The sequence below is a fragment of the Ranitomeya imitator genome, chromosome 2 (genome assembly GCF_032444005.1).
Source record: "Ranitomeya imitator isolate aRanImi1 chromosome 2, aRanImi1.pri, whole genome shotgun sequence".
In the NCBI taxonomy this organism is placed as follows: domain Eukaryota; kingdom Metazoa; phylum Chordata; class Amphibia; order Anura; family Dendrobatidae; genus Ranitomeya; species Ranitomeya imitator.
In genome coordinates, this window is record NC_091283.1 from 417,945,785 (window position 1) to 417,960,371 (window position 14,587).

General features: G+C 45.1%; 1 protein-coding gene across 7 annotated transcripts in view; it reads left to right on the forward strand.

Annotated features, from left to right (window-relative positions):
- The first annotated feature begins 13,345 nt into the window (after positions 1 to 13,345).
- AATK (apoptosis associated tyrosine kinase) overlaps positions 13,346 to 14,587 on the forward strand; it is a 150,348-nt gene continuing 149,106 nt past the window's right edge. For 2 of the 7 annotated variants that reach the window (XM_069750783.1, XM_069750784.1), the window contains exon 1: positions 13,354 to 13,715. In XM_069750783.1, the coding sequence (XP_069606884.1) occupies positions 13,640 to 13,715 (76 nt within the window). In that variant the 5' untranslated portion in view covers positions 13,354 to 13,639. Of the gene's footprint in view, positions 13,716 to 13,794; positions 14,111 to 14,587 lie in introns of those variants that run through there. The other 5 variants (XM_069750788.1, XM_069750790.1, XM_069750785.1 and 2 more) reach the window with 4 other exon arrangements.

Consider the following 14,587-nt stretch of genomic DNA (forward strand, 5'->3'; position numbering starts at 1 on the left):
ACACAACTGAACATTATTTCCTTGTCTTGAGGCATTTCCACTGAAGTTGGATCAGCCTGTAATTTGATTTTCCACTTTGATTTTGAGTATCATTCCAAATTCAGACCTCCATGGGATATTCATTTTGATTTACATTGATCATCTTTATGATTTATTGTTCTCAACACATTCCACTATTTAATGAATAAAGATTTGCAACTGAAATTTATCATCCCCAAGCTGTCTGTATCCGCCTCTGCTCGGACCTGACACCCATAATTGATTGTATGGTGTGGTATATGGGGTACAAAGATAGTGGGGCCATTCTTGATCAATGACAACCTCAATGCCACTGGATATCTGAAATTGCTACATGATTATGTGTTGCCCTCTTTATGCACTAAAGATGGCACATTCCCTGAGTTTTTCCAGCAAGATGGTGTACCACCACATTATGGGTGACAGGTCCAAGCATTCCTACAAGGAATGTGACCCCCTTAGACTAACATTTCTTCTGCGGTGTTTCTATCAGTGTGTCAAGAGTGGGAGAAGAGGGTTGCATTGACAATCCAACACAATCGGCAGCACTTTGGACACATATAAGTGGTCATAATCTTGTAAATAAGTCATGAAAGAATAAAGTTATGTTAAAACCAAGCACACCATTGTTTTTTTTGTGAAATTCTCAATAAGTTTAATGTGTCACATGACTCTCTTCCCATTGAATAAAATAAAGTTGGATCCAAAATGGCCAACTTCAAAATGGCCACCATGGTCACCACCCATCTTGAAAAGTTTCCCCCCTCCCATATACTAACATGCCACAAACAGGAAGCTGATATCACCAACCATTCCCATTTTATTTAGGTGTATCCATATAAATGGCCCACCCTGTATATCTACAATATATATATATATATATATATATATATATATATATATATACTGCACTCCCCCCATTGACCTTGCAGGTGGCGGTAATCAACTCTACCTGCCCATAAATTGTAGGTTTGTCCAAAGTTGTAGGCTGGTGGCCCAAGAGTGGCATGTACAGTAGAGTAGGACCCATCAGGGGGAGATCACCTTGCCGTGGTTGATGGGCACACATGAATTGGCCAATTTATGCGCTAAGAATCTCCATCTTTAACTGTAAGTTTTATGGAAAAAAAAATTTTTTTTTAACAAAATTTTTATGAAAAAATACTTTTGAGAAATGTATATTTGTGTTTTCACATGGCCGATTCATGTACATGTGCTGCTGTGATCATATATATATATATATATATATATATATATATATATATATATATATTATTATTATTATTATTATTATTTTGTGATGTTTTAAAAAATATTTTTCCAACTTTTTCTCTTATTCCCACTACGGGGCTTTCACTTTCTGCCTTCTGATTGCAGTTATAAGGTATAGCAATGCAGGAGCATTGCTATACATTACAGCCTGTCAGCCCTGCAGACAATAGTTAGTTAGATTATGCACTGTGCATAATCTAACTTCCTAGTGCCTGGTGACCAGGATGTTGTGGTCTCCAAACCAAGGGTAGGGATTTGCCTCCCCATCTGCCTGCTTGCTAAATGCTGCGGTCTCACCAGTTGCAGCATTTAAGGGGTTAAAGTGACGGGAGCGGTGCGGGTACCACTCCTGGCACTGAGAGGTGGGTATCACTATCAGCTGACAGCCTGTGCATGGATGACGGCCATGACGTACATGTACTACATCGGTCAGGAAGTCCTTCCCGATCATGATGTACAGTACATGTGCTACAAATGTTGGGAAGGGGTTAACTATTTTGTTTGGTATAACTAACTCTTATAAGGGCATAAAATTAAAAGTATTAAAATTTAAAATCTTACTAAATTTTGTTGCAAAATTTTCATTATTGTCATAAACAAATGCTAATTTTATTGACCTAAAGCAATGCCGGAATCACTGGTGAAAACAGCGAGAAGGGGTTAGAGGACCTTTCAAAAAAATTTTCATGGTGAACTTTTTTGCGGCACTAGTAGTACTTTTTACTGTTATTCATTTTACCATATAATGTACTGGAAAATGTGGGGGGGGGATCCAAGTGCGGTGAAATTGCAAAAAAACACTTGCAATTCTGACATTGGTTTTTTTGGAATTGTTTTATGGCTATTTGACTATCTATGTTGCTATTTTCTGTAACACTTAATATTTTAATTTTCTGTGTGAGGGCTTGTTTTTTCTGGGGTGAGACAACATTTTTATTGATACCATTTTGGGAATGAATAAAACAATCTGAACACTTCTTACAACATTTTTTGCTGTTTGCGGTCCCTAAAAAAATGCAATTTTGGTGTTTTGAACTTTTTCTGCTTTTGGTGTTTAATGATCTGGTTAAATTTTATATTTTGGTAAATAGGACTTTTATGGGAGCGGTAATACCACAAATGTGGGCCATTCACTGAATGGTGGCATTCACTGTAGCCCTTACAGTGTATGATGTCACCTCAGTAGCCTCTGTACTGTATGATGACTCCCTCAGTAGCCCTCACACTGTTTCATGGCCCCCTTAGTAGCCTCCGCTCTCTATCATGACTTCTTTAGTAACCCTGACTCTGACTGGCCCTTTAGTAGCTCCCACAATGTCATGGCCCCCTTAGTAGTCCCCACACTGTATGATGACCCTGTCAGTAGCCCCCACTCTATCATGGCGACCTAAATTGCCGCCATTCTGTATCATGATCCATTTATCAGCTCCCACACTGTGTCATGGTTCGTTTAGTAGCCCCCACTCTGTATCATGGCCCCCTCAGTTGCCTTGCTCTGTATCATGACCCCTTTGTTAGCCCCCACACTATGTCATGGCCCCCTTAGTAGCCACCAAATTTTGTCATGGCTCCCATATTAGCCACCACAATACCATGTCCCCCTTAATAGCCCTCACACTGTATGATAGCCCTCACTATGTATGATGGCCTCCCCTTAGTAGCCCCCAATATTTATGGGGTCCCTCTAAGTAGACCCTGTATTTAGGGGGGCTCCTTAGTAGCACCCACTATTTAGAGAGGCCTCATTAGTAGCCCCCACTAATTTTGTGGAACTTCCACACATTATGGACACAACAAAATTTTAAAAGAAAAAAATAGGCATCATATACTCACCTTACACCAGCGAGTCCAGCAGCAGACAGCGACCGGTTCTACACAGACCAATGCAGTGATATCATCGAGCCGGCACTCACATCCTGGGCATGTCGCGGTGCAATGATGTAATCATGTCGCTCCGCTCTGGAAATGTCATTCTGTAGTCCGCAGGACTAAAGTGACCTACAGCCTAGCCTACAGAACAGCCTCCTTGCTGTGCCGTAGAGTTTAGCTGCTTCACACACCCATACAGTTAAAAGTAGCGTAGCTCTGGGTGGACCTCTCAGAGAGCAGGTCTCATTTGAAGCCTAGCCACAGGCAAAGTTTCAAAGAAGCTCCTTGATGACAGGCAAAGAGGACTTCAACAGATCCCCGGTTCTCATTACACCCCACTGGCTCCACGCGAATGCGTCATCTGGCGGCGATGGGTGCATAGAAGTATGTACCCCCACTGCCAGTGAGCCACAGAGTTTCAACCTGCGACTGTTGGAGCCAGGTCCTGTCTGGGTGTCACGTCACAGCCATTATCTGCCAAGTAAGGAACAGGCTCACCCCATGAGCCCGCTCCATACACCCATTATGGATTTGCGCAATGTACGACGGATGTCAGTAAATGGTTATACTATTTACAGTTTAAATGTGATTGGCTAATTCTGAACAAAACTACTTATAAGATGTTTATACGTATGCAACAACACTATTTTAGTTCATTATTTTTATTTTCCCCCTCAAAATGAATCCAGTTTGTTTCTCAATGGATTTATACAGATTATGGGAGGTAATAAAGGGGAAAAAAATTCTGAATTATTTCTTTCTGGTATGATTTTTTTTACGTGGCATAAACCTGGCCCTTAAACAGGGGTGTAGACGTTTTATTTCCACTTTATGACTTTTATACAGGCTTTCTGTGCAGTATCATCAGGCTGCAGGTCCAGTCACATGAAGAATAAATAATCTACAATTAAATCCAGTAACTCGCATGTTTTCTCTGGTTGGAATCATTGTCGTTCACTTTATGTCCTTATCCAGCCCAGACCACCATGACGACTTTGCTGCCCAGACGCCGAACACTTCTGTTATGCAAGTTTCCTCTATGACATCAAAAAGTGTATATTAAATATATTGCCTGATAACAAACTTAGCTCTGCTATATCAGAAAGACTCCAACACTGCTACATTTGTGCATCTTTTCAGGTTTTCTTTCTCCCTTCACTTGTAACAGAATGACGTGTCAACTCATTAGACATTACTGCCAAACAATTCAGAATCACGTTACATATGTCCTGGCCGAGGCTCCGTGAAATTGTGTAATCCGGCCAGGAAAATGATGAGCCATATATTGACAGCTGCTTCTTTTCTAGCCACCTACTACTGACAATACGTGATCAGTTTGGAATGGCTGACTACCCTGGTACCATAAACAAGCCACAGTGGGTTTCATTACAGAGTCATAGGGGTAAAACACTTAAATTGTAGTTGCCTGCCATCACCACTAGTGGGAGCTAAGGAGACCAGGGAATTTATTCCTATGTACATCTGTAATCCATACATTTCTTCTAGTGGTGGATTCTGGGAGCACATCAGACAACAGAGCCAAGGAATAAATGTCCTAAGCCTAATCTACATAAACAACATTCATATAAAAGTATCTTGATTTAACATACCTGTCATAGCCATTCACCACTATTGGGTGTTTAGTGGGCCCGAATAGCTTTCCTGAAGACCCCACCAGGAGGAGCACACTGAACATAGCTCTATGCAGCTTCAATTGAGACCATTTACAATGAGCTCCATCTAGTGGTGAAAGTAGGCAGCCAATTATCACAGTATATTCAGTTTTAATTGCTAGAGATCCTTCTTTTTTGCTTATTTCCCCAAAATATACCTTGGGTCTACTCTAAATTTTTCCAAGAGACCCTATATTTTTTTCCTGATAGCTGCAACCACTGCATGGGGAATCACCACTTCAGACGATGAATAAAGAATGATCACACTATGCTATTAAGGCTACTTTCACACTGGCGTTTTTTGCAATACGTCGCAATGCGTCATTTATGACAAAAAACGCATCCTGCAAAGTTGTTTGCAGGATGCGTTTTTGCCCCATAGATTAACATTAGCGATGCATTGCGACGCTTTGCCACACGTCGTGCGACAGTTGCGCCGTGTTGTGGCGGACCGCCGGGAGCAAAAAACGTTACATGTAACGTTTTTTGCTCCTGACGGACCGCTTTTTCCGACCACGCATGCGCGGCCGGAACTCCGCCCTCACCTCCCCGCACCTCACAATGGGGCAGCGGATGCGCCGGAGAAATGCATCCGCTGCCTCCGTTGTGCAGTGCGTCAAATGCTAGCATCGGAATCTCTGCCCGACGCATTGCGACGGGGAGATTCCGACGCTAGTGTGAAAGTAGCCTAACATACAAGGTGGGCAGCCGTCATGGCGGCTGCTACATCTGTAAAGTAGAGGTGGGGCTAAGGATGATAAGGCTGACAATCTAAATCATATCAGACTATAGAAGTGTTGTGTTTATCAAACTGCCCAGACAGGGAAGCAAAATAATTAGGCAAAAATGACGACTCAGCACAGGGGAGACACAATTAATATTTCATAGGAAAGCATCAATATAATTTCTATTTTTGGCTCTGGACGGTAGTAACAGTGCAGTCAGTCTGACTCCGACCTAAAATGGATTATACCAGGTGAAGTGAGGAAGGTGTCAGAATATGCAGAGCATTGCAGCTATGATAGAAAGGTGTAAAGACACACAGAGCATCGCAGCTATGATAGGTGCCCGAACAGGAAGCATCGCAGGCGCAGCTATGAAACAAAGGTATCAAGAAACGCAGAGCATCACAGCTATGATAGAAAGGGGTCAAGACACACAGAGCATCACAGCTAAGATAGAAAGGTGTCAAGACTCACATAGCATGGCAGCTATGATAGAAAGGTGTCAGGACACAGAGCATCTCAGCTTTATAGAAAGGTGTCAGAACACACAGAGCATCACATCTATGATAGAGAGGTGTCAGAACACACAGAGCATCACAGCTATGATAGAGAGGTGTCAGAACACACAGAGCATCACATCTATGATAGAGAGGTGTCAGAACACACAGAGCATCACATCTATGATAGAGAGGTGTCAGAACACACAGAGCATTACAGCTATGATAGAAAGGTGTCAGGGCACAACATAGAGCATGGCAACTATGATAGAAAGGTGTCAGGGCACAACACAGAGCATCACAGCTATGATAGAAAGGTGTCAGGGCACAACACAGAGCATCTCAGCTATGATAGAGTGGTTTCACATTTGCGTCTCTGTTCGCAGCGTATTATCCGCATGTGGATGACTGCAGATGGACTGCGTCAAAACTACACAACTGTCTATGGGACAGCAAGCATACACAAGCACATGCGTTCGCCTGCGTTCGATACGCATGCACACTTCATAATGAAAAGGACCAGGAAATGTCACCACCTGCAAAATCCCAGATGTACAATTGGGGGTTTGGAAACAGGTAGTGCATTACTCTCAGGACTCTGGATCGAAGCAGAAGACTCAACACCGAAGCACAAGACTCAGCACTGAAGCACAAGACTCAGCGTGGAAGCACAAGACACAGGATGGAAGCACAAGTTTCGGTACGGAAGCACAAGACTGGTTGTCTACTGGTGCTGCCTTCTCTCTTGGTGCTGGCATCTCTTCTGGTGCTGCCATTTGTCTCTGGTGCTGGCATCTCTCCTGGTGCGCTGTCCTGGTGAGGACAACGCTGGCTATGTAAGTATAGAACCTTAGAAAATGTCTGTCTCTTAATTTTTCTTTCTGTTCCTTTAGACTGGGCGTCTCTTCTGGTGCTGCCATCTGTCTCTGGTGCTGGCATCTCTCCTGGTGCTGCTGGCCTGGTGAGGACAACGCTGGCTATGTAAGTATAGAACCTTAGAAAATGTCTGTCTCTCTTAATTTTTCTTTCTGTTCCTTTAGACTGGTTGTCTCCTGGTGATGCCATCTGTCTCTGGTGCTGACGTCTCTCCTGGTGCTGCTGGCTTGGTGAGGACAACGCTGGCTATGTAAGTATAGAACCTTTGAAAATGTCTGCCTCTTAATTTTTCTTTCTGTTCCTTCAGACTGGTTGTCTCCTGGTGCTGCCATCTGTCTCTGGTGCTGGCGTCTCTACTGGTGCTGCCATCTGCCTCTGGTGCTGGCATCTCACCTGGTGCTGCTGGCCTGGCTATGTAAGTATAGAAACATTGAAAATGTCTGTCTCACTGCTTTCTCTGTTCCTTGTAGACTGGTCGACTCTGCTGGTACTTTGGTTGTCTCCTGGTGCTGTTGTCTCCTGGTGCTGCCATCTCTCCCTGGCATGTACTGACTGCTGTGCTGTTGGACTACTGCCTTTAATGTAAGTATTGGTGTCCTTTTTTTGCCACCATATTGTTTGTCTCTTAACAACTTCAATTTTTCTTCTCTGTTCTTTTCTTTAGTGCTTTGTTCCCCAACTCCAGGCCTCAAAAGCCACCAACAGGTCATGTTTTCAGGATTTGTTTAGTATTTCACAGGTGATGGCATTATTGCCTGTGAAGGTGATGCAATTGTCACCTGGGCAGTACTAAGGAAATCCTGAAAACATGACCTGTTGGTGGCTCTTGAGGACCGGAGTTGGGGAACACTGCTCTAGTGTTTCACTTGACTGTTGCCAGCTATTACAAGATGTCTTCAACTGAAGCTTCCAAAGGCGGACATAACGCTATGTAATCACATTTGATTACTGATTGGTATGCACTGACTCGCAATACTATACATGTGGTAAATCATGTATTTTCTTTACAGGTACCTTCCAGTGGGCACGAGCTGGAGCAGTCAAGTGAAAATGAAGCTTCCCGGGGTGGTCGGGCCCATGTGTCTCAAGAGGAAAGATGGGGTGTAAGTAGTCTTTTCAGCAGATTTTGTTTTCAAATTTACTTAAAATTTATTGTTGTTTTATTTGATCTATAGGTTACACAACGGGAAGAAGCCAATCTAGATATTGACAATGAGAAACTTATCAACCTTGTCCAAGAGCGAATACCATTGTGGGACACCTGTGACCGTCAGAACTCCGACAATGTGGTCATTCGAGTCGACTCTGGGAAGAAGTGGCAACATCGCTGCTGGCTGATTGGGACCATGCCACGTCACGTGCAAGAAATGATTTTGGTAAGTATTGCAATGTGGTGTGGTCTGACGCAGCAGTGAAAATGTTAGTGTATTTTTTTCCAATTAATTTTTTCCTTTTTTTTCCCCTTCACAGTGAAAAGAATCAAAATCCGGTGGCATTTGATGAAGGACCACTTCAACAATGACATGAGAGAGGAGAATTGGTCTAAAAGTGGTGCTGCACCAAGGTTACAAAAATACAAATACCACAAGAACCTTGCTTTCTTGAGGCCTGCACTTGCTACGCAAATGTAAGTATATATGTATTTTTTTAATGTTGTTTTTAAAATGCTTGATTTTCTTTTCCACACAGAAACTGAAGCAGCACAACACAACATGTATTTTTTTTACTAATGTGTTTCTTTTTTTCACACAGAACCTGGTGCAGCACAACACAACCTGCATCATCCTCTGTTGAAGCGGCCCTTCATCGACCAGCCACCGAAGTGACGCAGTCCAAATCATCTACCAGCGATGGAGTAACCTGGCAGACTTAATAGGCTGGGGAACAGGCAGCCGGTCCATCTGGTTTTCCCATCTCCCAGCCCACTTCCTATGCTGGGAGGGCAGAGGGCCTGGGAGAGGATGGTCATGCTAGAGTTTATGCAGTTAAGCTTGGTCTTCCAGGATGGGATTAGGGTGCTTGGTGATAGACTGAAAAAGGAGTCCATCTTTGGCACCCCAGGGTCCTGGTCGTCACAGTAGCATTGCTTTCCTCACAGGGAGAGTGATGTTACGCTTGAAGGCAAAAAGGGATAACTGTAACCAGGTAACACAAGCATGCAACGCATTCACACTCCAGGCCACCAGGGGGGGCTTTTGATCCTATTTACTAGGTGACTCCCCATATATATATCTGGTAGTCTGTAGGGAGAGTCAGTCAGTTCTTGCCAGGAAACAGACTGGATCAGTCTGAGGCAGAAGAGGAGGGTTTACGGAGCTGTGTAGCCGCAGAGCAGCAGTTCCTGGAAAGAGACATTCAGAAAGCCGAATAGATTGCAGTGAACGTGCAGGAGAGCAATCCACAGGACAGGATACCAGGGGGAGACCAGCCCTGAGCAGGCTGCCTCCTTCTGAGGCGCAGAGACCGGTAGCCGGAACGCTGAGGTTGTAAGGACCTCTATGACTTACATCAGAGACCTGCAGGACAGCTGAACTCCAAGTTACCTGTCCGACCTAATACCCAGGAGGCACGGTGGTACCCCTCAGAGCCTCGGGCGTGCTAGAGTCCCTATAAACTGGCTCAAGCCACGAGTCATACGGGTTATGTCCTATCCTATCCGGGGACAGAGAGAGATAACATCTGTGAGGACCTTATGTGAAGCCATACGCAGTAAGGGACTACACCACCATGGCGCTAGAGGAAGGCTTTGATTTCCACGTGGATAAGGGGACTCCTAACTTGCCTCCAAGCCGGCCGGACCCTGCCTGCCCTGTGATCTGGTGCCCTGTACTGTGGCTGTCTGAAGTCGACAGTAAACAAGGTAAAGAAACTGCAAACCTGTGTCCTCATTCTTTACTGCGCCTTTCACCATCTTCCATCTACACATCGGGAGACCTGGGGATATACTTCACCTGTGGGAAGGTATACCATCTAGCTGCCATAACATCACCCCAGAGGACCCCTTAATGCAGCGTCGGTCCCCACTGACCGAATACTACAGGTGGCATCATGAACATAAACTTTATTCCCTTTAAAGACCTTTCCCCTTTTACATAGGCGCCCAGGGCCACGGACCAGGTCGACAACGTGACATCCCCCTGTGAATGGAGGACTCGGGACCGAGTACCCCACGGCCCTGGCGGGTGACTCACTTCCGTGTGAACACACTTTTACAAGATGTCAACAAACGCCTTGAGCGCCTGAAAGCTGACTTTGAGAGACAGGCACAACATTGTTTTTCAGCCTTTGAGTGGAGCGTGTCGGAGAACCTCACATCCCAACTCCAGCTGGATGTTATGCAGTCCTGCCAGGCTGCTTATAGCTACGCATTTCAGCAGCAGACCCAAAGCTTCCATCCACAGGCCGGAGGATATTACCAGCAGCCGATCATCTTTCCAACTTCCACAGCACCGAACTATCCTCCTCCACCACCACTGCCTCCAGTTCACCGATCCACCACGCTACCAAGTCCAGCACCCCTTCCCACTCCAGCACCTCTGCGCACTCCAGCACCCCTTCCCACTCCAGCACCTCTGCGCACTCCAGCACCCCTGTCAGCTCCCGTGCCCACTCCAGCACCATGGCCAATGACTTTGACAGAGGCAACCACTCCCACTGGGCCAACAAAAAAGAGGACCAAAACGCAGAATCTTAGGACCAGGACGAAGACCCAGAGACAGAAATCCAACCCAAAATTGGGCCCACCACCTCCAACATCACCTACAAATGGTTCCCTATCTTGCTTCCCCACTCCCATCCATGTACATTTTAGCATAACACGCACATTTTAACATAACGTACATTTTAAAATTACAGGTAAATGTTAACTGCTTAAACCATTGCGTCTTGCCATTCTACACGTCCATTATCAGATACAAAGTAGGCAGCAAACTTATCTCTCATCTGGGCAACTTCCACAGTAGTCCTCAGAGGGTGACTTTGGTAATCATGCAATGTAACAGGTTCCTCATTTTCTAAGCTGGGCCGATCTTTTGCCATGATGTAGTTTTGTAGAACACATGCTTTCACAACCTCATCAATAGTTTCAATTTTTAGATCAGTAGATGTTCCCAAAATGTGCCATTTACATACCAGCAATCCAAAGGCACATTCCACAGTTCTTCGTTCCCTTGTCAGTTGGTAGTTGTACATTTTTTTTGTGTGATTTAAGTCCCGACTTGAATACGGTTTTAGGAGGTTGGCACACATTTGGAAGGCCTCATCTCCAACCACAACAAATGGCATTGGTGGTCCTTCAGTGTTGGGAAGAGGTTGTGGCTGTGGGAAACTAAAATCATTACCATACAATTGTTAGCCCATGTACGAGTTTTTGAAAGTTTGTGAGTCATTTTCCTGACCAAATGAGCCAATGTCTACGGTGACAAATCTACACTGAGCATCGGCAATCGCCATAAGAACAATGGAATAGTATTTTTTATAATTGAAGTACTCAGTTCCACTACCAGAAGGTTTCATAATCCTAATGTGTTTGCCGTCCCTAGCACCCAAGCAGTTAGGAAAATTACACATTTCCTTGAATTTGACGGCATTTTCCAACCAGATTTCAGTTGTGGGTTGGGGGAGGAATTCGGGACGCAGAACTTCACCTAAAGCAGGGCAGGTGTCTCCAATAATCCCAGACAGTGTGGAGACTCCAATTCTGAATTGAAAAGGGAGGGATGATAATGTCTCTCCAGTAAAAAAAAAAAAAAAGGTTTTTAGAAAAGAAGGGAAAAAAAATCTGTACATGGCTTTAATTAAAATAATACTAATGACAGGTGTTTGTTTTTAAAGATTACGTACCTCAAGGTGACCAACAGCCGTTCCTCAGCAGGAATTGCTCGGCGGAGCTATGTGTCCTGCCTGGCGACAAGTCATCAAAGCTCTGTTCTGTCATCCTCGTATAGTCTAAAAACTTCTCCGGGTTTTGCAGCAGCTCTGTGTACAAGGAGTGGTAGGCTCCACGTCTCTCTCGGAGTTCAAGGATGGGGTGTTGCCAATATTAATGACGTCTTCTCCGTCTTTCTCTTTTTCTTCATTCTTGACAAGCAAAAGCAAAGGCAGCAGCCAATTTCAATTGTAAATCCAGATCTTCATAGAAGCTGTACATCTTGCAGCTTGATACAGCAGCCAAAGACTATGGTTTCATCAGTGCAGTGTGTCTATATATATAGAAATCCGATGAGACATGACCATTGGGTGTCTGATGTCAACGGAAAGATACTGGACAACATTGGAAATATCGAACGCATGCGCATAAACAACGCAAACGCATGCACACGCAGCATTTTTGCATGCGTTTTCGCATGCAGATGATACGCTGCGCACATATACGCAAATGTGAACCTAGCCATAGAAAGGTGTCAGAAAACACAGAGCATCATAGCTGTGATAGAAAGGTGTCAGAACACACAGAGCATCACAGCTATGATAGAAAGGTGTCAGGACACACAAAGCATCATAGCTGTGATAGAAAGGTGTAAAAAAACACAGCGCATCGCAGTTATGATAAAAAAAAGATATCAGAACACAAAGCATTGCAACCACGATAGGAAGGTGTCAGACTACGATGAGCATTGTAGACTGCAGTTATAATAAAAAGGCATCAGAACTCAGAGCATTGCAGCTTGCAGTGTATATGGCTATGTACCCCCATGCCTACCCCTTATCATTACTGAATTCTCCTACAGTGGGCATATGAGCACCAGAACTGGACCATGGAGCAATGGAAGAGGGCGGCCTGATGTGATAAATCACATTTTGACTTCAACGTTCTGGTGCCAGATACCACAGGAGCCTTCTGAGGTCTTGTTGGGTCCATGCCTTGATGGTTCGGAGCTGTTCTGGTCCAGTGCAATGACTGCACTATGGCATCCGGTGACCACACACAGGGCTGCAGCAGCAGGAACAGTGTGCAGGCGCAGTGTGCAGGCGCATCTTTCCATAGGAATGCATTGAAGTTGGGAGTGGGGGGTTACACTATATACAGAAATCATTGCTCTCAGTGTGAACAGGAGGGCTGAGTCACACTGCACACAGTAGTGACTAATCCAGCTATATAGGACATGCATTTCAATGGAGCAATGGGGACTCTGCTGCTATTATCACAACTACAACTCTGCAGCTGACAAAGAGACAATGGCTGAGTGCAATCACACTGAAGGCACTGGCACATGTCTTTTACCTGGGGGCCAAATCTTGATTTTCATCTTCTTTTCCAGCAGGGAGATTTTTGTGCAGGTGTCAGACATCCCTCAGTGCAGTTCTAAAAAAAGATCTAGTTAGAAGTTGCAGTTCTAGGCTTCGCCGCTGGGGGACAGTGGAGAGCACTGTGCTTGCAATGTGTATGGGAGGAATTAGGTAGGTGTGTGTGTGTGAGTCTGAGAATCGAAGCTGAGGCAGCGAGGGATACACAAGTCACTGGCACAGCTCCCTGGCATCTTGGCACAGCTCTGCTACCCTAGGCACCTGACATTCTCTGCACAGCCAACCCTACTCATTGCATTGCAACCTCACTAGAAGGCATTGAGGAGGGTACCAGGACCTCTTGGTGAAGGATGGTAGGACCAAGCCAGCTGCTGCAGACCTCCCCAGTGCCCTGCAGGGCATCCTTCCTGCACTGATCCTGGGCTGCCCATTCCTGTGACTACCCCCTGCCCAATGCCTGACAATGGGATGGATATGTGTCCTGCTCTTCTCTTTCCTTTGCACCCCCAGCTTTGCCTTTAGCTCCCACTTTGACTCCGGTAAGTTGCAGCAGCCTTCATTTTCTTGATAAGCTTCTATTTCTTTGCGTTAGAATTTGGTTTGTTTGCTCCCTTCCAGCTCTTCTGGAGACAGATTCCCAGACTCCCCTCCCACTCCTTCTGCATAGCCCTCCCTTCTGCGCATTGATGGTGAGCTCTGGATGGTACCTGCTGGCTCTGGGCTGCTTTTTAGGGTTGTTGCAGTCATTGCCCCCTGTGGTGGGTTGCAGTTTATTGCAGCTGCTGGGGAGGGCCCCCTATGGCCTGGGCATTGTAGAGGGGGCTGCACATACATGTGGATTAAGTGCTCCAGGATCACACAGATGACATGTCAGCTCTGCTGTGTCTCACTGGGGGCTGCAGGCTGGATGGATGATGGATCAGCTAAATTCCAGGTAATCATTCCCCTCCCCCTCATTGTACAGTCAAACACTGGAGTCCTCACTGGCATGTCCTGATTGCACAGTCCTGTGATACAATGTAGCACTGGAGACAATAATATTGTGCTGGAGGAATGTGCACTGTGGTATACAGCCCTGCAATACTGCGGTCTACGTGCAAGTATATAGTGGACCTATACTGCCATGTATATAGCGTAGTACACTGCCGTGTATATAGTGGACGTATACTGCCATGTATATAGCGTAGTACACTGCCGTGTATATAGTGGACGTATACTGCCATGTATATAGCGAAGTACACTGCCGTGTATATAGTGGACGTATACTGCCATGTATATAGCATAGTACACTGCCGTGTATATAGTGGACGTATACTGCCATGTATATAGCGTAGTACACTGCCGTGTATATAGTGGACGTATACTGCCATGTATATAGCGAAGTACACTGCCGTGTATATAGTGGACGTAT